Source organism: Lutra lutra, chromosome 4 (assembly GCF_902655055.1).
Source record: "Lutra lutra chromosome 4, mLutLut1.2, whole genome shotgun sequence".
Lineage (NCBI taxonomy): Eukaryota > Metazoa > Chordata > Mammalia > Carnivora > Mustelidae > Lutra > Lutra lutra.
In genome coordinates, this window is record NC_062281.1 from 164,120,571 (window position 1) to 164,143,362 (window position 22,792).

Genomic DNA, 22,792 nt, shown 5'->3' on the forward strand with positions numbered 1-22,792 from the left:
CCCCCGATCCTTCTGTGACCCTGCGGGACCTGAGGCCACGCTGACCCCACGTGGGCTTCACCCCGGTTAAGCCTCTGGAGTGATGTCCCTCAGTGGAACAGACTTTTTTAAAAGTCCTGATTTTGTGCTCCGTTGCTCCGTTGCTCCGCCGCTTGCCGGGAGCCGGCCCCTCCCCCCACGGTCTATCTTCCCGTCGCTTTAGATTCACTTCTCCGCCAGTCCTGCCTTTCAGAAAGTGGTTGATTTTCTGTTTCTAGGATTGCTGTTCTTCTCTTCGATCTCTCATTGGATTTGTAGGTGTTTGCAATCTTTAGATAAGCTATCTAGCTGATCTCCTGCTACCTGAAGTAGTCTTAGCCTGCTACTTCTCCGTCATCTTGACTCCTCCCCCTACCTCTTATTTTTAAATAAGCACTGTTTTTTTGGTCTTTTTTTTTTTTTTTTTTTTTTTTGCACTCTATGAATTTTGGTATGTTGTGTATTTGTTTTCATTTACATCAGATATCTTCTTCTTTCCCCTGTGATTTCCCCTGTGATTCCTCCCCTGACCTATTGGTTATCTAAGAGTGAGTTATTGAATCTCCACATACTGAAACTGAATCCCAATAATATACAAAAACTTCACACCTCTGTGTCCCCGTACCGTCCTCAGAGCCCTCATCGGCACACATCAGGCTGCCTTTCTGAGGGAGGTGGACCTGAAATTTAGGGCAGACTTGAAGACATAAGGGGAGAGGATCTTCATAAGTTGCAAATGAGGGAGAATAGTAAATGTACAGATGACTTCCTATACACCAGGCACCGTCTTCAAAGTTTTACATTTGTTGACTCATTTTATCTTCCTTACAGTCTTCCCTATGGAGCAGGTTCTCGTTTACTGATAAAAGGCCTGGAGGCCTGGAAAGGTTTTTGAAACTTGTCCAAAGTCACAGCTGGTAACTATGAAACCAGAGATCCAACCCATGTATTCTGGTGCTAACCCAGAGAAAATATGCAGCCTGGGAGGGCCTAGACCTCTGAGGAGCAGTCAGAGCTCAGGTCAGGGGAGGGTCTTACTGTTCACTGTCCCCAGCCTTGAGTCCCAGGCATTAGAGTTCAGACTTGATGCTTGGTTCCTGGGGGATTCAAAGGCCGAGGGAGTTCATTGGAAGTCATCGGATTTGTCCCCCTGGGAACCAGGGCCCTTAGGAGCCCAGTTTCAAAGGAGAGCTCCTTAGACCCCTACCCCATCTCTCACACAGAACCCGACAATAGGTAAGGAGTGGTGGGAGTGGGGACAGTGGTCCATGGCTTGTGTGTCTTCTCCTCCGAGTCATCCTTTCTTGGCCTGCTCTGGTTCTGTCTACTGTCTACAAATCTGCATATCTGCAAGTTCCTTCATGCCTGTGCTCTTTGCTCTGTCCTTTCCTTTGTCCACATCTTCTTCCCCAACTCTCTGACTTGCTCTCTACCCAGCTACCTTTCTTTTCCCTCTGTCTCTATCTGACTTAGTGTGCACAATTCCCTTAAGACATCTGGCTTTCAGTTGCCAATGAAGACAAAGAGAAGAGGAGGGACTGCTGCTGGGGAGGCTGAGGCAGCTGGGCTCTCCCATGTCCCTGTCCTAATCAGGGGGAGCCTTTAAAAGTGGGCAAGACAAAGGATGCAGATGGGAGGTGAGGAAGGCTGATAGGACAGCACTAGGATATGGGAGAGAAGGAGGCGACGCTGCAAAGAGATCTCAGGGAGGCAGGGATTTGGAAGTTCACATTGGAAGCTGCTCTAAAAATCCCTTATTGAAGGGGGAGCAAGGCATATGCCTCCCACCAAGATACCTATAGTTCAGCGATGCTCCCTGTCATAGTCACCAGGAAGTGTGGGGGCTGAGTGTGCTTCTGGAGCCTATCTCTCACTCACATTCCCTCTGTTTCTCTTCTGTGTGCCCAGTGCTCTTTCCCACATACATTCTGTACCAGTAGAATGAGCAGACAAAGGCCATGGTGAAAATGCTCTTTATTTAGATTGTTCCTATAAAATGCTGTAGGATGAGTGAGTGGTTGGGACTGGGGGATGGGAATCACAGTGAGAGGCTGCTACAGTGCTCTGCAGAAAAAAGATGAAGTTAGATAATAAAGAGGACAGAGAAGATGTGAAAGTCCTTAACTTCTCCAGGGAGAATGGACCTCAGCAGCTGTTCTGCTCCACGTCTCTCTCAGTCTAGGCTGACCCTACTGTGTGTCTGACGTATGGTCAGCTAGATTGAGCCTGAAGCTCTCAACAAAAACAGGGAGCTCATTTCTTCTCAGGACAGTCCTTTCTGTCTATGAACATCTCTGACATCCTCTAGTCAATCTGTGCTTGGCATTCTGGTAAAATTTATACTAATTTTATTTTATTTTTTTTATTATATTCGGTTAGCCACTATATAGTACACAATTAGTCCTTGATGCAGTGTTCAGTGATTCATTAGATAAGTATAACACCCAATGTTCATCACAGCACATGCCCTTCTAAATACCCATCACCCTGTTACTGCCTTCCCCCCACTCTGCTCCCTTCTGAAATCCCCAGATTGTTTCTCAGGGTCCATAGTTTCTCACAGTTCATCTCCCTCTCTGATTTCTCCCCCTTTGGATTTCCTTACCCTCCCCTATGGTCCTCCGTGCTATTACTTATGTTCCATATATGAGTGAAGCCATTATAATAATTGTCTTTCTCTGTTTCACTTACTTCACTTAATATAATCCCTTCTAGTTCCATCCACATCGATGCAAATGGTGAGTATTCATCGTTTCTGATGGCTGAGTAATATTCCATTGTGTATATGTACCACATCTTCTTCTTCGATTCATCTGTTGAAGAGCATCTTGGCTCCTTCCACAGTTTGGCTTTTGTGGACATCACTGCTATGAACACTGGGGTGCATGTGCCCCTTCTTTTCATCTGTATCTTTGGGATAAATACCCAGTAGTGTGATTGCTGGGTCATAGGGTAGCTCTGTTCTTAACATCTTGAGGATGTTTTCCAGAGTGGCTGCACCAGCTTGCATTCCCACCAACAGTGCAAGAGAGTTCCCCTTTTTCCACATCCTCACCAACATTTGTTGTTTCTTGTTTTAATTTTTGCCATTCTAACTGGTGTAAGGAGGTATCTCATTGTGGTTTTGATTTGTATTTCCCTGATGGCTAGTGATGTTGAACATTTTTTCATGTGTCTCTTGGCCATTTGTATGTCTTTTTTAGAGAAGTATTTGTTCTTGCCCTCTGACCATTTTTTGACCATTCCCTTATATGATTCACAAAGATAAACTCAAAATGGATGAAATACCTCAATGTGAGATAGGAAGCCATCAAAATCCTAGAGGAGAACATAGGCAGTTACCTCTTCGACGTCAGCCACAGTAACTTCTTTCAAGACATGTCTCCAAAAGCAAGTGAAACAAAAGTGAAAACGAACTTCACTTTTGGGACTTCATCAAGATAAAAATAATACAATATTTTAATTTTATATATATTTTGTTTTAAAATATATAATAATAAATATAAAATAAAATGATATGGAATAATATAATAAAAATAAAATATATTTTATTTTAAATTTAAATTTACTTTTAATATAAAAGTCTTCTGCACAGCAAAGGAAAGAGTCAACAAAACTAAGAGGCAAGCCATGGAATGGGAGAAGATATTTGCAGATGACATTACAGATAAAGGGCTGATAGTCAAGATCTATAAAGAACTTCTCAAACTCAACACTCAAAAAACTATTAACCCAGTCAAAATTTATACTAATTTTAAATTTGGGGCTCTTCTTCCTTAATACAGCCCTTTATAAACTTCTGTAGACAGTCCTCAGCATTCTCCCTAACTTCAGTTTCTGCAGGGAAAATACTACCAGTTGCTCAGATTTATTTCTGTACCTTTACAATAGATCTTCCCACAAGCCACAACTTGTTCACACACCTCCTTAAGGCATGGGTCACAGGTATAAATTCTACATTCCAAAGAAAGTTTGAAATTTGCCCCACTGGAGAGGATAGGCATCAATCATCTCTATTTAACCTGCCAACATAGCTTCTAGGATGGAGTCGAAGACCGGCATCCCTGCTTTAAGAATTTAATGAATATTAACTGAGTTCCTACCAAATGCTTGGCACAATGATTTATGCTGGATCTATACTAGTGGACAAAATAAAAAAGTCTGCTCTTACAGACTACCTGGGGTAACAGACAATCATCAGGTAAGTAGATAAGTGTTTTTGAGAAGTGAGAAATACAATAAAGAAAAGTAGAGCCGACTAAGGAGTCCCTGAAGAATGGCTGCATTTCAGACAGGATGGTGAAGAAGGAGTTTTCTGATGAGTGACAGTTGGGCAGAGATGTGAAGGAAGAAAAAGAAATCACCCTAAAGAGATATGGCAATGGAGAGCATAAGTTCTGGATGTTGTGGCAAAGGTCTTTAACTGAAAGTCTAGTTGGCCATTGTTGGACTAGAAGAGATGATAGTGTGGTTTTTGTGGAGTGAGCCAAGGAGACAGTAATGGGAGATGAGATTCAAGAGTTAGAGCATGTAATGAAAAATTCAGAGTTCAGTTTTGGACATGAGAAGTTTGAGGAGCCTATTAAATATCCATGGGCAGAGTTCAAGTAGGCATTTGGACACATAGAATGCAAGTGGACCATCTGGGCAGGAGATATAAATATGGAGATGTACTTAAGCCAGAAGACGGGCTGGTTTCAGACACTTCTGGTTCTTGTCTCACTTGATATCTATGCATATTTGGCCACAAAGACTACCCTCTCCTTGCAGACCTTGTCTCTCCTTGGGTTTCTGTGTCACATGTCATCCATCTTTGGCCCTCAATACCTTCTCCTCTGGATTCTGTCCTTGAAGCCAGCTCCTAAATGTTGTGGCTTTTCAGAGTTCTGCTGTCAGCTGTCTTCTTGCTCTCTACATGCTCTCCCTGGGTGGTCTCTTCTGATGGCTTCAGTTCCTACAGAAGTGCTGAGGACACTCAGATTCCTGTCCTCAGAACTTTCTCTTCAGCTCTCAACCATCAGCCCAATGATCCTAGGAGTCTCCCCAGTTCCCTGAGTCCAAAACTAGACTCATCATGTTTCCTCTTCACCTGCTTCCCAAACTTCCCACTCCTATGCTCCCAACCTCAGTGAATGGCACCATCACTCACCCACTTACCCAAACCTGGAACTCATTCTTGACCCATCTTTCTTTCTCACCACTCCCTAATCACTTACCTACTTCTGTAGATCCCACTTCCTAAAGACTCTTGTCTAATACTGACCTTTCATGTCAATAGTCACTGCCATGCTCATCCTTTCCTCCCTGAATAACTGCAGTCTTCACACTGCAGCCAGAGTGATTGTCTGATGTCAGAAATAAGCCTGATGTCACGTCTTTTTGGCGTATCCTTATCTTAACCAACTGAGCCACCCAGGCATCCCTTCCTTATCTTATTCTCTGTAAAATCCACCCTTGTTAGCCTGTTTTGCAGGGCTTGATAGGTCCTCTGTGGTCTGCCCTTGCCTACCTCTTATCACTCTCTGGCTAGCTTATGCTGCATGACTTCACACAGATGACTCTCTCTGTCTGGCATATCCTTTTCTGCACTTCCCCTGTGTTTAGTTAGGATCTACCCACTCTTCAAAGACCAGCTTGACTCTTACCTCCTGTAGGATGCCTTCCATAATTCTCCAGATTGAGTTAGGCTCGTTGTGGCAAGCTGCCTGCTGTCAAAAGAAGGAAGTATGGTATGTTTCTCCATGCTTTAGTTTGTCAGTTCCTCATCCAAAATCCCAGTGGCTTCAGCCACTGCCAGGCTTGCAGTAAGAGAGAGATGAAGCGAGGGGCAAGATAGTCCTGAGTTGACTGGTATTGTCTTGATAATCTAAAAATTGTGCTTCCAGTTCTTCTCTGGTATTTTTTTCTCTAGAGAGGAAGAAGGTTTGGGGAAGGGGAGAGGGAGAGAGGAAATCCCAAGCAGACTCTACACCCTGCGCAGAGCTTGGGCTCGATCTCACAATCCGAGATCATGAACTGAGTGGAAATCAAGAGTCAGACGCCTAACCAACTGAGCCACCCACGCGCCCTCTTCACTGGTATTTAAAGATAATTCCTTTCCTTATGGAATTCTTTCATTGCTACTGGTTTTAAAAATCCTGTCTGATAATCTTTGACTTTCAGTGGGCTTGCTTAGTAAAATACATATAATGTGGTTACTATTGTAATTATTTTTGGGTCTGTCATCTTACTACTTGTTTCCTATTTGTTCCAAGTGTTCTTCATTTCTTCATTCCACTTTTCCTGTTTTTTTTTTTCAAATTAATCAAAAACTTTTAATTATTCCCCTTATATTCTGTATTGTATTTTGAGTTTTACTATTTTTAAAAGAATTATTGTTTTGTTATTCTAGAACAGGGATTGGTAAACCTTACATTTTTAAAAAGGTTTTAAAAATACAAAAAAATATGCTGCAGTGTATTTTGCACAGACTGTATTCTGTACAAAGCCCAAAATATTTATTCTCTGGCTCCTTACAGAAAAAGGGTCCTGACATCTGATCTAGAGACTAAAATATGGATATTTGATTAGCATAACCTCACCTAAATTGCCATTTCCCAAACAATGTAAAATCTAACAAGGGTTTCCATCCATGTTCTCTTCCTACTCTTTGGACAATTTTTGTCATATATTCAACTTCTACGTGTATATGTAAGCTCCAATAATGTGTTGCCATTTTTGTTGCTTTAAGCAATATCCTATAATATTTACCCACACACTTATGATTCCTGGTGTTCATTTTTTTTCTCTCAATTGCACACTTCCATCAGGGATCATTTTCCTTTAACCTAAAGAAGCTCTTTAATATTTCTTTTACTGTGAGTCTTTTAATAATTAATTATCTGGGTTTTTTTTTTTTTTTTGGTGTGGGGAGAACAAACAGTTTTCATTTCTTAAGGAAATATTTATTGAGTATAGTATCTTAGCATGGTAGTTTTTTTTCCCTCCCTCCCTCCCTTCCTCATTCCCTCCTTCTTTTCCCTTCCTTTTCTTTGTCTCTGTCTCTGTCTTTGTCTCATGTATTATCCACTGCTGGTCCATGGAAACACAAGACTTTCACTTTTCATGGAGTATAATTTCTTTTCAAATAATACTTATTTTCTGGATTGAGTCAGATATCTAATAACTATGTTTCTAAATTTCTAGAGTACCTATCAAGCTATTCAGGTAGTCCCACTGAAGCCCATTTGATAAGAGCTTCAAACAAGGGGCAGAAATCTTCATTTGGTATGAAACTCACAACAGGTGCTAGATCCTCAAATGTCTGATTAGTTTTTTGACCACTTAGAAATCCTTTATGAGCCACATGAATTGTGCAAGTTCATGAAGTGCAGAAGACAGTTTTGAACCCTCCTTTTAAAAGTTCTACATTTTGAAATGTGAAATTATTATCTGTGATCTCAGAATAAACTGGGATTAAGTAATACAATATTAACATGCTCTTTCATATAAAATGGAAGTTCTTTAAAAATTTTTGGTCCTCGGTTTTGTGGGTGTCCTAATATGCACTTATTTTGCTACTGATATTTGCCACTTCTTCTTTTTAAAGATTTTTAAATTTATTTTAGGGAGAGAGAGAGAGAGTGTGTGTGTGTGAGCAGGGGTTGAGGGAGCAGAGTGAGAAGGAGAGAGAATCTTAAGTGGATTCCCTGCTGAGCGTGGAGCCCAATGCAGGGCTTGATATCAAGACCCTTAGATCATGACCTGAGCTGAAACCAAGAGTTGGACACCTGACCAACTGAGACACCCAGGCACCCTGGTACTTGACATTTCTAATAAAAGAGTAGCATCAGGGTTTGAATCTGGAAACTTTATTTTATGAATGATTATGGCTCTATTCTTTCTCTATACCAGGAGAAGGATGCAAGACTTGCTCAGGGGAAACCATAGCTCTCTTACTGAGTTTATTCTTTTAGGATTTTCTCATAACAAAGAGATAAATGTTATTCTATTCAGCATCTTCCTCTTCCTCTACCTCATCACCCTTTTGGGCAATGGGCTCATTATCACCTTGATACGCATGGACTTCCGCCTCCACACACCTATGTACTTTTTCCTCAGTGTCCTATCCATTATGGATATGGGCTATGTCACCACCACAGTGCCCCAGATGCTGGTACACCTGGTTTGCAAGAAGAAGACCATCTCTTACATTGGATGTGTGGCCCAAATGTACATCTTCTTGATGCTAGGAATCACTGAGTCTTGGCTCTTCGCAGTCATGGCTTATGACAGGTATGTGGCCATTTGCCATCCCCTGAGGTATAAAGTCATCATGAGCCCTTTGCTGTGTGGGTCAATGGTGGCCTTCTGTGGATTCTGGGGTATCAGCTGTGCCCTGATATACACTGTCTCTGCTATGATTCTTCCCTATTGTGGTCCCAATGAGATCAATCACTTCTTCTGTGAAGTACCTGCAGTCTTAAAGTTAGCCTGTGCAGACACATCTCTCAATGATCAGGTGGACTTCATCTTGGGCTTCATCCTTCTCTTGGTTCCACTCTCCCTCATCATCATTGTCTATATCAATATTTTTGCTGCCATCTTGAGGATTCACTCAGCCCAAGGGCGGCTCAAGGCCTTTTCCACCTGTGCCTCCCACATCACTGTGGTCACCATGTTCTCCATACCATGTATGGTTATGTACATGAGACCTGGTTCTGAGTCTTCCCCAGAAGAGGACAAGAAGTTGGCTCTATTCTACAACATCATCTCTGCTTTCCTCAACCCCATCATCTATAGTCTTAGGAACAAAGATGTGAAGAGGGCTTTCCTCAAAGTGACTGGCTGGGGCAAAGCACCAGAATGAAGTCACAGAAGCATGGGCACCAGCACCAAACCTGGGACACAACCTACTGACTTCTCCATCCAAATTCTTTCCAACATCCAGTAGGCACATATGATATATTAATGGATTAGACCCAGTAAGATCATAACATGAGAAAACCCAGAAGGTTATGGCAGTAGGTTTCCCTCAAGCATGAAGACCTCAGACAGGGGACTCCATGAAGGCACACCTATATTTGATTCATTTCTGTATGACCAGTTTACAAGACTTGGCATAAAATTGGCACTAATATTCATGTTTTCTGTCACTGAATGAACATGAACATGAGTGCTTGAGCTCTGGACTCATGAAATAAATTGAAATTGATGGTTATAAGTGACTTCTAGCCTTCTAAGTTAGTGACACCATTGTAGCTCAGAAGGGATTTGACAAGTTTTGGAGACAGAATAGTTTAAGAAAGTCAATGATGATCATATAAAATAGGGTTCAGGAAAGTAATACAGGTCACTTTTCATTCAATACTATTAGAAGAGTATGAATTTAGGTCACATAAGCCCTCATGTCACTAAAAGAAGGAACTCTATCTCAGTGAAGTGATATTTGAAGGGGAAAGTAGGATCTCCTAACAATTGGGAAAATCTCCCACTCAGACACTTTCATAATGTATTCTCAACTTTACTGAAGTACATTGACATATAGTGAACTGTAGATATTGAAAGTATACAATTTGATGAGTTGTGAAATACATATATACTTGTGAAAACATCACCATGATCAAGATCATTATCATCAACATCCCCTAAAATTTCCTCGTGACTCTTTGCAGTTCCTTTGTATTAGTTACCTATCAGTGTGTAAAAAATTACCCCCATTTTTTGTGGTTTAAAACAACAATCATTTATTTTTTGTAGTTTCTTTGGGTTAAGAATCTGAGTGAAGTTAGATGGATCCTTTGGATTAGGGGGTTCTCACAAGGCTGCAATCAAGTTACCAGCTACAGAAATCCTAACACTTAACTGGGGAAGGATCTTCTTCCAAACTCCCCTGATTGTCACCAGGATTTAGTTCCTGGCTCTTGGACTGAGAGTCTCATTTTCTTCCTGACAGTTGTACAGAGCATTCATTAGTTTCTTCCATGTGGGCCTCTCCTTGGAGCAGCTTACCACCTGGCAGCTGGCTTCATCAGGGAGGTCATGAGCAGGAGTGAGCAAGGATCTTTTGTAACCTAAATTTGAACATGATTTCCCATCACTTTCAGGGTATTTATGAGAAGCTCACTACTAGGTCCAGCCCAAACCCAAGGGCATGGGATTACCCAAAGGCATGACTACCTGAGTGCTGGGGATATTGATTCAATCACTGCTTCTCTTTTGAGATTTAGACTCTTGCTAATCAAGGAAGGGTCTGGGGATTAGCATCACCAGCATCACTCAGGAGTTAAGAAATGCAGAAGCCATTCCTCCTCCCACTTGGTTTAGCAAAAGTGGCCAGGAGGCGATCTCAGCTTCTAATTAATCAGAACCATAGATCTCCTCCCTGATGAATGAATTCCTTCTTTGAACACAACTTCAAAGTTGTAGGGACAGGAAGCAAAAATTTCTATGGGAAGCTTTTTATATTGGTGAGAGGGACAACTCCTGTTACATCTCCTTGCTCCTGGATCTGTGCCTTCTCTTTCTCACCATAGAGTGACTACTGGTGTTAGTCATAAAGTGCATTCTGTAAGATAGCACTACAACCTTACAAAATGTTGTCCCCCAAATGGCATGATAATCGAAACTTAAATCAGTAATTCCATAATCCTCTTATGCCCAGGAGTTTCTGAGTGTTTGGGCACAATGGGAGTCCACTGAATTCTGTGAGTGAGTTGACTGTCACATTTCTTACACTTGATCTTAGCCAAAAGGCCAAGAAGCAATTAGCAGTCACACATTTTGAGATAAAGTGCATATCTTGTTCAGAGAGGATGCTGCATGGGTACTATGGCAATGGATACAGATGCCGTCAGACCATTAATGGTGAATCGTCAAAGAGATGCGTCAGGTAGGAAACCTGAATATGCGTCTATCTCTGGGAGGACAGACTGCAGCCCCTTCGTGATGGAAAGTATCTAATGTAATTTATGTGTCACCAGGTTAAGTGGAAGCTCTCTCAGGGAATGGCGCCACATCAAAGGCTCAGCATCTGTCTCTGCTGCTGGAGTGTGGCACACAGCAGTGGCAGTGGCCATCTCAGCCTTGGTGAGGCTGACTCCATGCAGCTGAGTCCACACATAGTCTCTGTTATGCTGCAATGGCTGGAGCAAGCACTTATGTGGTTCAGGAAAGAGGCTGGCCAATCTACAGGTGGATCATCTAGTCTATCTGATTATTGAGAGACACTCCCCACAGTAGATGCTCAGTTTGCATATGTATGTATCACACAATTATGTTCATATTCAGGGTCATGGAGAGGCACATCCACATGACTTCCTCTAGATCCCACATCATTAATCCTCCAATCTTCTTCTTTCTAAGTTTCTGGCCACCCTTCCATCCCGTTAGCAACTGCCCATGAAATAGTGTATAGCCACACTGAGGGGCCTCTCTCATTCCCTGTAAAGTAGACAGTCATATATACCATCTAAAATTCTACTCATGGAAACAATTTTCTTTTACCATACTCAGTGCTGCCTTAAACTAGGCCTTTCCGTCCTCTGTTAAGTAGCTATAGGGCATTTCCAATGGGGCTGAGGGAGAGGCAGTAAAGTAGGAGCAAGAACCATGGGATACTTGGTGAATACTTATGAAGCTCACCACCTAGATCTCAGATTGTATATAAAATTTCCATTTTAGAATAGAATTCTTCTGTGTGTGTCCAGTTGGATGATTCCATGGATATGATAACACAGTTTATAATGGGCCGTTTTGTTTGTCTTGTCATGTGATGACCCATAGTTAGGTTTTCAGTTTCTACCAGAACATTGGAGCTATTAAAAAAATTTTTTTATTTTGAAATAATTTACAATTCACAAGAAGTTGCAAAAAATAATAAATTGAGCTCTTGGGTACGCTTTATCCAGCTGTCCCATAATAATGACATCTATGACTGTAGTACATTATCACATCCAGTAAGCGGACATCAGCATAATGTTAATAACTAAACTATAGACATTATTAGAATTTTACCATTTATTACCTGTACTCATTTTTGGGGATATATGGTCTTATGAATTTTATTAAATTCATAGCTTCATATAACCACAATAAGGATACAAAACTGTTCCATTACCACAGAGAAATCTGGCACGGATGGTCACTGATCTGTTTTTCTGTCACTTTAATTTTGAGACTGTTACACAAATGGAATCATGAAGTCTGTAACTTTTTAAGGCTAATTATTTTTAAAACCCAGCCTGATGCCTTTGAGATCCATTTGGATTGTTGCGCATATCAGTAGTTTGATCCTTTATATTGCTGAGTAGTATTCTCTTGTACGGAGGTACCAGAGTTTATCCATTCACCTGTTGGAGCACATTTGCATTGTTTTTAGTTCTGGGCTATTATGATTAAATTTGCTATGAATATTTGTGTAAAGTTAAAAATAGTAAGTTATTTTTCCCTAGAATAAATTCCCAGGAATGGGATTGCTGGAGTCATATGATATGTGTATGCTTATCACAATATTCTAACCCAAACCACAATGACATACCATTACATACCTACTGGGATGACTACAATTTAAAAAACTACATTAACAAGTACTGACGAGGATGTAGAGAAATTGAAACTCTTACACATTACTGGTAAGAATGCAAAATGGTACTGCTGCTTTGGGAAATAGTATGATAGTTCTTTAAAACGTTAAACATAGAGTTATCATAGGATCTGTCAATTCCACTCCTAGATGTATATCTAAGAGAAATGAAACATATATGTTTAACAAAAACTGGTATATGAATATTCCTGGCAGCATTATTCATAGTAGCCAAAAAGTGGAATCAACTCAAATGTCTATCAACTGAATGGGTAGATAAAATGTGGTTTATCCATACAATGAAATACTACTTTGCAATAAAAAGGGATGAACAGTTGATAAATGCTAAATGGATGATTCTTGAAATCAGTGAGAAAAGCCAGTCAGAAAAGTCTGTGTATTATTCAGTTCCACTTATATAAAATGTCTAGGACAAGCAAATCTATAGACAGAAAGTAAATTAGTAGTCATTGGGCAGACCTAGGGATAAGAGCAGGGTGATAAGGAGTGATTGCTAATGGGTATGGAGTTTCTTTTGGGGGTGATGAAGATGTTCCTAAATTGCATTGTGGTGATAGTTACACAATCCTGTGACTATAATAAAAACCACTGAATTAACAAAGTTCAAGTACATGAGTTTTATGGTATGTAAATTATATCTCAATACAGCTAGGGATTTTTTTGTTTTCTTAATTGTTTTTATTGTGTTATGTTAGTCACCATATAGTACCTCAATACAGCTATTTTTTTTTAAAAAAAGCATATACCAAACTGTTTTACAGAGATGCTGTACAGTTTTACATTCCCACTAGCTTTGTAGGAGAGATCCCTTTACTCTGCATTCTTTCCATCACTGTGGTCAGTATTTTTTATGTAAGTCAATATACCAGACTAAATAGTGTAATAGTGGAGTGACACCTCTCCGTGGCTGTAACTTGCATGTGATTAATAGCTCGTGATGTTGGGGAGTGTTTGGGTGGCTCAGTCTGTTAAGTGTCTACCCACGGCTCAGTTCACGATCTCAGGGTCCTGGGATGGGCCCTGCACTCAGTAGGGAGTATGCTTCTCCCTTGCCCTCTGCCCCTCCCCCTGCTTGTGCTCTCTCTGTCTCTCTCAAATAAATAAAGAAAATCGTAAAAAAAAAAAAAAAGCAAACCCTGGAATATGGCTGGTTGAAGATAATTTTTTTTTTCCTGCAATGCTCTAGCCATACCATGGACTTAGGGAAAATTCTGGCTGACATACAGTCAGGATCTGGACTAATGACTAGTACTGGGTTGTGTAAAATGTGAATGTGTTTGGGGGAAAAAAGTGGGTATGAACCAATGAGAGTCACTTAAAATGACATTATTCCTGTATTTATTGGTTGACTTGAGCTAATTCTAGTGATGATAATGAACATTGTAGCAGAACAGACCAAGATTAGGACTGAGTGGCAACCACCACATTTTAAACTTTGTAGGAAGTGATGAAGAGGTCTTTGGGTGGACATTTACAGCTCTACAGGTATTTACTACAAAATGAGAGGGCGCCTGGGTGGCTCAGTGGGTTAGGCATAACCATTCTGGCTTAGGTCATAATCCCGGGATCCCAGGATGGAATCCGTCTTTGGGCTCCTTGCTCAGCGGGGATTCTGCTTCTCCCTCTGACCCTCCTCCCTCTTGTGCTATCTCTCTCTCTGCCACTCTCTCTCTCTCAAATAAATAAATAAAACCTTTATAAAAAGTGAGAAAGACAGAAATTACTGAGGTAGTCATTCCACTCAAAAGGATAGGCTAGAGTAAACAGAAAGCAAGCAGGAGGGAAATCATATAGACAAAAGCGAAAATCAATGTGTAGAAGGTTAATTAACAAAGCCATAATCTGTTTCTTTGAAAATACAAATCAGGGGTGCCTGGGTGGCTCAGTGGGTGAAGCCTCTGCCTTCAGCTCAGGTCATGATCTCAGGGTCCTGGGATGGAGCCCCACATTAGGCTCTCTGCTCAGCGGGGGGCCTGCTTCACCCTCTCTCTCTCTCTGCCTGCCTCTCTGCCTACTCTGCCTACTCTGCTTTTTCTGGTGAATGAGCTTTTTCATTGGTGTTCATTAATTAGGTCATTCATCCAACAAATTTTTACCAAATGCTTACTCGTTGTCTTCCAAAATGTGAGGGATATTTTATAGTCAAAGAAAGATCATGGGTATAGTCCCATAGACAATTTTTAGAGTTAGAAAAATAAAAAGAATAACCCCAGCTTGTCAACTCCAGCACATCATGCAAAGAGGATATAATTTTAATGATGTGTATATTGTACATTTAATCTTCATTTATCATACCTTCTTAATGAGAAGCTCTTCAAAGACTCCCTCCTTCACACTGTCCATATGATGTCAATAAGCTGGTTTTGCTTTGTTGGAGGCCATGAACATACTGAGGTTTAAAAATTTTCCCTGTGTCTGGTCCACCTTTTATACTCATTGCCTTTCTGGTCTTATGATTCAGAAAAATTTATATTTTGTTCTGAGCATATTAAAAATTCTAGTGACTACAGGAAACTATGCAGAAGTAAATCCAAAAACCCCAGAGTTTTGTGAAAGGGAAATTCATGGAGAGCAGTTACAATTTGTCAGGAAGGGTTTCCTAAACTCATGCACTCTGTCCAGGTGGTTACCCCAGCCTACCTCCTTAACCATTGCTGACTTGTACACCCTTTGTTCCCATGGCTTTATAGATTGCTCTCAACTTTCTGGTTTGTGAACTCTCACAGACACATTTAATATCGCATCTCCAAAAACTTTTGATATCGTAAAGAGTATCTCTTCCAAACGAAGAGCCAGTATCATGCTTAAAGCTATAACATAGAGGTCACTTAATGGCTGTCCGCAGGCCAAATATAACCCATAGATATATTTTGTATAGTTTTAAAAAATTAAATTTATTGCCAGTGTTTTTAAAAGTGGAGCTTACACATAAAAAACTAGATTTTCAGCATCACAAACTACAGTGGGCAAATGGGCCCTATTCCTCCAGCCAGCAGGAGGTGAATGGATGATTCTTCTTTGGATGAAGTGTGAACTCCCCAATTCATGATATTCCTTGTGGTCCCTTATTTTTCGTAGACTACTTTTACTCATTTAAACTGCCTATGCTTGCCCCCTACCCCATGCATTTAAATTTATGATCCCTGGTCTAATGGTGTGCACTCAAAGTGAGAGCTACTCTTACTGCTGGCATATCATATTATTCAGAAAGCTGTAGCCAAAGAAATAGTTGAAGGCAAGGAAAAAAAATTATAAAGATCAGAAAATTATAATGATTTGCAAATGTCATATTTATCATATCTGGAAATCCAAGAGAATCAACTGATACAGCTCTAGAACTAATGGAAGAGTTTGTTTAAATTGGCCTAATATAAAAATACTGGGGGCCCGGGAGTGCGTGTGACACCCACATCTGGGCCCTGACGCCTGCCCTGCTGCCCAGCGCATCTCCCCTAGCCTGGTTCCTTGAGATGTCCCTGATTCCGCTTAGCCCCATGCAACCAAATTAAATTTGAGAAAAAAAAGGGAAGGGGGAGAGTCAAAGAATAATACACATAGTAAGATCCCACGTGTACAGAAATGTATATGCATACAAATTTTCAAAAATGTATTTTACATCACATTTTAGATGCATGGAAAATGCCTGCGAGTGTTCCCAGAATTGTCAGCATTTATTATTATTGAGGACTGAGGTTTGTGACAGTGGTGAGGGAGCCTCTAGGGATGGAAAGAGGCACTTTTCCTTTTTCTTTTTACATTTCAGGCCTCTTTGCTTTTTATCTACAATGAGTATGTATATTTATGAATCATTAAAAAACTAAGAAGTACCCAAAAGGTAGAAATGTTCTGTCTTAGACAAAAAGTTAGAAATGTATTGGGAAAAAAAAGATTTATAAAAGCAGCAAATAAACAAAAATACATAAATACCTAGGGATGAACCTCATAAGAAGTGTTCACGACCTATGAGAGCCATACAAATGAAAACAAAACAAACAGAAGATTCTGCAGAACTTTCTTGAAAGACATAAAGGAAACTTCAGTTAAGTTCAGGGATGCACCTTGTCCATGTTTCTGGAAAGAGAGACTAAAATTGGCAAACCAAAAACAACAAACAAACCACACCAAAAACCCCATGAAAATCAAAACAAACCCCAAACATCTCTAAACTTATATTTTTAATGCAATCTAATTAAAACTCAATAAAATGATTTTGCAAGAAATGATAATGTGATTCAAGCACTCATTACAAAAAGTGCATAGGAATAGTCAAGGAAATACTTATGGGAAAGAAAAGAACAATGAAATGGAAGTAGAGTTGTCAGATTTAGCAAATAAAAATGATACTGAAATTCAAATTTAACCGGGCATCCTGTGTTTTATCCTGGAAAACACTCTTCCAAAGGAGCAAACTTAATACTATAATATTATAATGTACTGTAATACCATAGAAATGTAGTGTGAGCTCATTGATAGACACACAGATTGATGGGACAGAACAGAGAGCTTGGAAATGGACCCTAGCCCATGATGAAAAGCCTATTATAAGTCAGAGGGCAGGAAGCTATTTAACAAATGTTGCCAATTAGTTAATGATCTGGACAGAAAAAGTTCTTATGCCACCTACCGAGATACATTCTAACTATGCTAAACAGGTAAATGCAAAAAGTAAAAACGATAAAGCAACCTAGGGGAAAATATATGGGTGAATGTTTATTTTTATGATGAGACAAGAAAGACCTTTGAAGCATTACCTGAATGTTGGGAGTCTTTCAGCCTCATGGTGATGAACCTTAATATGGACACAAGGCAACATACCTCCTCAGCCCATCTGCTGGGAGAAGTCTGATTATTTTCCCTCTTTTTAGATTTGTAGTAGTTTTAGGGGTTCCTTGTGTATCCCTGGTTACTTCTCAAATTTTCTGCTCTCACTGAACTCTTGGGTGCATACTGACCTCCTTCATGGCTCATCCCCATTCTCTTTTTCCTTTACGCCCCAAACTTCCCTACACAATGCTGTTGCAAACCTTGTCCTGAAGGTGTGTTAAGAGAAAGATGTCTCTTTGGGGTAAAAACCCAGTAGTGCTATTGCTGGGTTATAGGGTAGCTCTATTTTTAACTTTTTGAGGAGCCGCCATATTGTTTTCCAAAATGGCTGCACCACCTTGCATTCTCACCAACAGTGTAAGAGGGTTTCCCTTTCTGCACATCTTCATCAACATTTGTTGTTTCTTGTCTTGTTAATTTTGGCCATTCTAGCTGGTGTAAGGTGGTATCTCATTGTGGTTTGGACTGGAATTTCCCTGTTGGCCAATGATGTATATTTTTTCATGTATGATGATTAACATAATAATATAATATAATATAATATGATATAAATAAGGGAGAGAAAGATGTCTCTAAGGACACCTGGGTGGCTCAATCAGCTTAGCATCTGCCTTCAGCTAGGGTCATGATCCGGGAGTCCTGGGATCGAGCACCGCTGGGGCTCTCTGCTCAGTGGGGAGCCTGATCCTTGTCCCTCCCCCTGCTTGTGCTCTCTCACTCCCTCTAAAATAAATAAATAAAAAATCTTAAAAAAAAAAAAAAGAGGCAAAGATTCTTATAATGAAGCACCATTTGAAATTGAATATTTAATTCCAAAAAGTCCCTAAGCCATCCCTGCAGCAGTTTTTTTCTCTCTAGTCCCAAGATGACTGTTACGTCGTACTGGGGTCTGGTCTCCCTCCTGGAGCCTTGTCCCCTCTCCCCTTGTCTCACCATTCTAGGACTCCTTCCTCCTGCCGCCTAAGCAGCCAGCCACAGACTCCACCCTCCTATCTCCTCGCCTCGTGCATCAGAACCACCTGGAAGGCTTGTCACACGCTGTTGTGCTTCACACCCAGGAATTCTGGATTCGGGAGGTCTGGAGTGGAGCCTGAGAATCTGCATTTGTAAGAAGTTCTCAGGTAATGCACATGCTGCCTGCTGGTGGGACCACACTTTGAGAACCACTGATCTACTTTCTTGTGCCAAGAAAGTCGGCTCTCTTTCTTTCAATTTCTCTGTGTCCATATTTTCCCTCGCCTAAATGCCAATTTTTTGCCTTTCATAGAAACATAAAAACAAAACAGTAAAGGGAAAGTTGAAAATTTGGGCAAAATAATTTTCTCTAAGTTTAAAAAAAAAAACAAACCTAATGATGTTTGTGATATATGTTACCGTGTAACCCGGGCAGATTACCCCACGTCTCTGAATCTTAGCAACCTCGTCTGTACCGTGGGAACTCTGCGGTGTGGCTGAAGGTCGGATGAAGATAGTCCTGGGTTCATGCCAGTGAACAAAGTAAGTGGCAGAAAAACACATGAGGGGCTGGTGTCTTGGACTTGGTGTCCCTGCCTGAGTCAGCACGGGCAGAGGGACATAAAACACAGACACATCTCTGCCTCCTAAACCACCAGAGAAGGCTCCAGCCGCTGAGAGGAGGAAGCCCACTGTCCTTGGGGAGGCTGCTGGGCTCTGGCCACTCACTCCCCGCAAGTACCTAAGGGCTCCCTCCTCAGAGGCCAGCCCCCAGACGCAGCTCTTCAGCAGATGGACCCAAGACCAGAATGAGTCTGCCCACTCCTCGCAGCCTACATCCTGCCCTGTTCCCTCATCCCCTGCCTGCCATCCAGCTAGGGCCGGGAGGCCATTGTTCATCATTAATAATATAAGAGACCAGAATTCTTAACATGCACACAGGCCTTCACATTAGGGCCCAGCCAACTTCCCTGGTCATTGCCCCCCTGTGTCCTATAAGAGTCCAGTTCTCCTGCTCCCTGGAGTGCTAGTTGGCCGCATAGCTCTGGGGAGTCACCCACCTGCCTGGCCCTCGTGATCTCATCTGTAAAAGAGGGTGGCAGGCAATTTGTAACATCTCCAGGACAGATACGCAATGCTTTTCTACTTATTCCTAGATTTGGAGGCGACTGGAGGCAACATGGGGTGGGGCTGGCGAGCTAGAGTGGGTACCAGCGTCCTACAGGTAGGAGCCTAGGCTGCACTGTGCTTAATGTCTCCACGGAGGACACTCAAGGCTGAGCCAGGAGGGGAGGCATGTGTGACTGCAGGGACACCGTCCTCTAGATGGGCCGCTCTCGAGAACAGAATTGAAAATGAATATTGGATCGTTGGGCTCTTGGGAAGCAGGACATGGGGTTATGCATTTTCAGCTTTTGTCAAAGACAGACTTCTGCAGGTGCTCAGAACCCACTCCATCCACACCCTCCTCACCCAAACACACACGGCTCCTGGTAGCTCCCCTTAATAGTTACAGATCTGAAGCTCAATTTGAAAACAACTAGTATAATCCATTCATTTTACCAAAGCTCAGAGAGGGAAAGCAACTGGCCTAAGGTCACCCAGCAAGTCTCAAGAATAAATTACACCCACATAGCTTGATCCTTAGTTGGGGTTCTTACCCTGCCCAGTGCTGCTCTCAGAAATGACCCATGAACCAGGAATGGGACTTAGGGACAGAGGGAACCTGTTGTTGCAAACTACATTCTCTCCCAGCTCCTGGGACATGGAGGTTTTTAGGCAAGGGCCACAGCAATGAGAGGCTGCCTGGGTCTTACCTCCAGCTTGTGCCTGCCAACTGAGGACAGAGGAAACAGAAATGTGAGTGACAGGCTTCTGCCCTCCAGGACTCCTTGGCCTTTGAAGAATTTGTCTCTCTGTCCAGAATGCAGCCTGGGGACTGGTTTCTTCTCTCACTTTCCTCGGCTGGTTTGCTGTGTGTCTCGGGGTCCGTTGCTTGGCCTCTCTGAGCCTCTGGTTCTGACCCTCCCACAGCCAGGTTTGATGATGACTTGTTGCTGGTGAGAAGACAGAATGGGCGGTGTGATTGCAAGGCCCTGGTATGGGTTGAGCCACTAGTCGCCACGTTGTCCGAGGCTTGAGGCTGGGAGTGCTGGCCTTGCTCCCTTGTTAGGATCTAAGAGAAATCAGAGGGAAGTTGCTCCTCTTTTCATGTGGGCCCTTATATTGATCTCCTCCTCTCCTATCTGCTTTCCTGAAGCACAGTTAGGAGATGAAAGACTCAAGAGGTTTGCATTTTCACTGTTAGGATTTGCTGCCATAAATCAGAGCTGGCAATTGTTTCTTATCAGCAAAAATGGTGGTTGATTACAGTAATATTTAATTCTGAAATGTAAGTTCTGAAGACATGTATGATTTCTCCTCCCTTTTTCTTTTTCCAGTCCTTTCCCCATCTCTCTCTCTCTCTCTCTCTCACACACACACACACACACACACACACATGCCCTCCCCCAGGATCAACACTGACCTGCCAAGGCTAAGAATGGCCCAGAGAAACTTGACCCAGAGAGCAACAAAATCCAAGAAAATGATGGAGAAAAGAGGCCCTGGAAGGGGAAAAAACGTCCAAAACAAGCGACAAGGAGGCCGAGAGGCACAGACACCCAGAATGCGAGGGGCATGGGCCAGAGAGGGAAAAAGGGAGGAAGAAGGTGAAAGAAGGGTCATTCTTCCCATTGTGCTGGAAGAGGAGAAAGGACTCAAGGAAAGAGCCATGGAGCCATGGAGCCCAGTGGGAGAGGGTCATGGGGACAGAATATGGCAAGACACTGAAGGGGAAGGAGGCGGGAGCTGGAGGAGGAGACAGGCCCAGGTCTATCTCTGGTGCTGGGGAGGTGGGGTGGCATCCACAGGACGGCTGCCCAGGGCCACTGCACGCCCAAGAGCCGGCCGAGGCCAGGCAGGGAAGGAAAGGGACAGAGGCCATAGGACAGGGGCATGGAGAGAGGAGAGAGAAGGAGCTGGAAGAGGAGAGCCAGCAGGTGGCGAACTGCAGACCAGACAGAGTGGACAGAGGGATGGAGGCTGAGGAGGTGGGAAGGGGGAGGAGGGATGGGCCGAGGGCCAGGATCTGCAGGGAGACGCAGGGAGATACAGCAAAGTGGGGAATCCATGTGAATCACAGAGACAGTGGAGGCGAGAAGAGGAGAACCAGGGACGGTAGAGAGCGGCCTCGCCACAGGCTCATGCAGAGGCCCAGTGAGCAATCCACGGCGGAGTCAAGAAGGCAGGAGAGGCAGAGCGAGCGGCAGACCCAGTCTGAACAGCAGAACTGGAGCTGCACAGGCAGGCGGAGGAGAGAGACAGAAACTTAGAGGCAGAGAAGCAGGCCAGCAAGCAGGAACAGAGCCACAGAGAGCCAGTGGACAGGGAGGGAAAGCCAGAAAGAGAAAGGCAGGGACAGGCGGTCGGGCGCACACTCACATAGACATGAGGAGAGAGACAGGTGGCCGGTGAGCAGGACTGTGGCCCACACTGGGCTCCTCCTTGACCTCCCTGCGTGCTCGGGGACATTGGTGTCCCGAGCTTATAACCCTGCAGGGAAGGAGGTTGTGGGCAGGGCTCTCTAAGACTCAGGAGGCCACTCCTGAGTGGCATGTGGGCCCAGGACCCTAGTCAGGACAGTCCCTGCAGCCTCTGGCCCAGGTTCCCATGAGGAGCCTCACTCCCCAAGGACCTCAGGCAGTGCCGGCCTGGACTCCAACGTCCAGTGGGGGTCTGTGGGGGGCGGGGGAGATGAAATTCAGCTAGGGGAGGCATTGCGGTTGCTGGGGAGAAGTTGTGTGGGGCTCAGACAGGGCGCTGAGGACAGGTCTTTCCTCAGCTGTTCCTCCTTCCCCAGGAAAAAAAAAAATGAGGTACCATGGGAGGTCTAGGTTGACGAAGGCCAAGAAATTGTCCTCTCCTCTGTCAAGTGGTGTCCCCAGGGCTGTATCACTCTTTAGATACATCAGGCAAAGTGCCTAGGGTCCTTGGGCTTTCATAACCTACAAACACGCTGTAGACCCTAAAGAAAAGGATACTGGTCGAAAAATAAGAATCTCACAGAATAAAAATTAGCAAATATTTAAGTGACCTTTAACATAACATTTTATCAGTTGGTCAGGGGAAACTCATTCAGCTTTTTCATGGGTATACAGTGACACATTAATTATGCTTAATGTGAGACATGGGTATACTTTCCTGTGTCTTATAAACGGCCATGCCCATGGAGGTCTTAAGCTGCCCAGTGGCTCTCAGGTCTCCGCCCTTCGAGGGTATGTTCTGTCATTTAAGATCACTTGTGAGAAACCTTCCTCTTGGTGGAGAGAAAAGCAAGAGAGAAAGGGTCCGAACTGTAGCAACAAGGACTAA

The 22,792-nt window shown here is 42.8% G+C and overlaps 1 protein-coding gene across 1 annotated transcript; it reads left to right on the plus strand.

Moving 5' to 3' along the window:
- The first annotated feature begins 7,918 nt into the window (after positions 1-7,918).
- Positions 7,919-8,866, plus strand: LOC125098156 (olfactory receptor 2A12-like). The gene has a single exon (XM_047726654.1). It carries the CDS (start codon positions 7,919-7,921, stop codon positions 8,864-8,866), a length of 948 nt encoding a protein of 315 aa, XP_047582610.1.
- Positions 8,867-22,792: the final 13,926 nt, after the last annotated feature.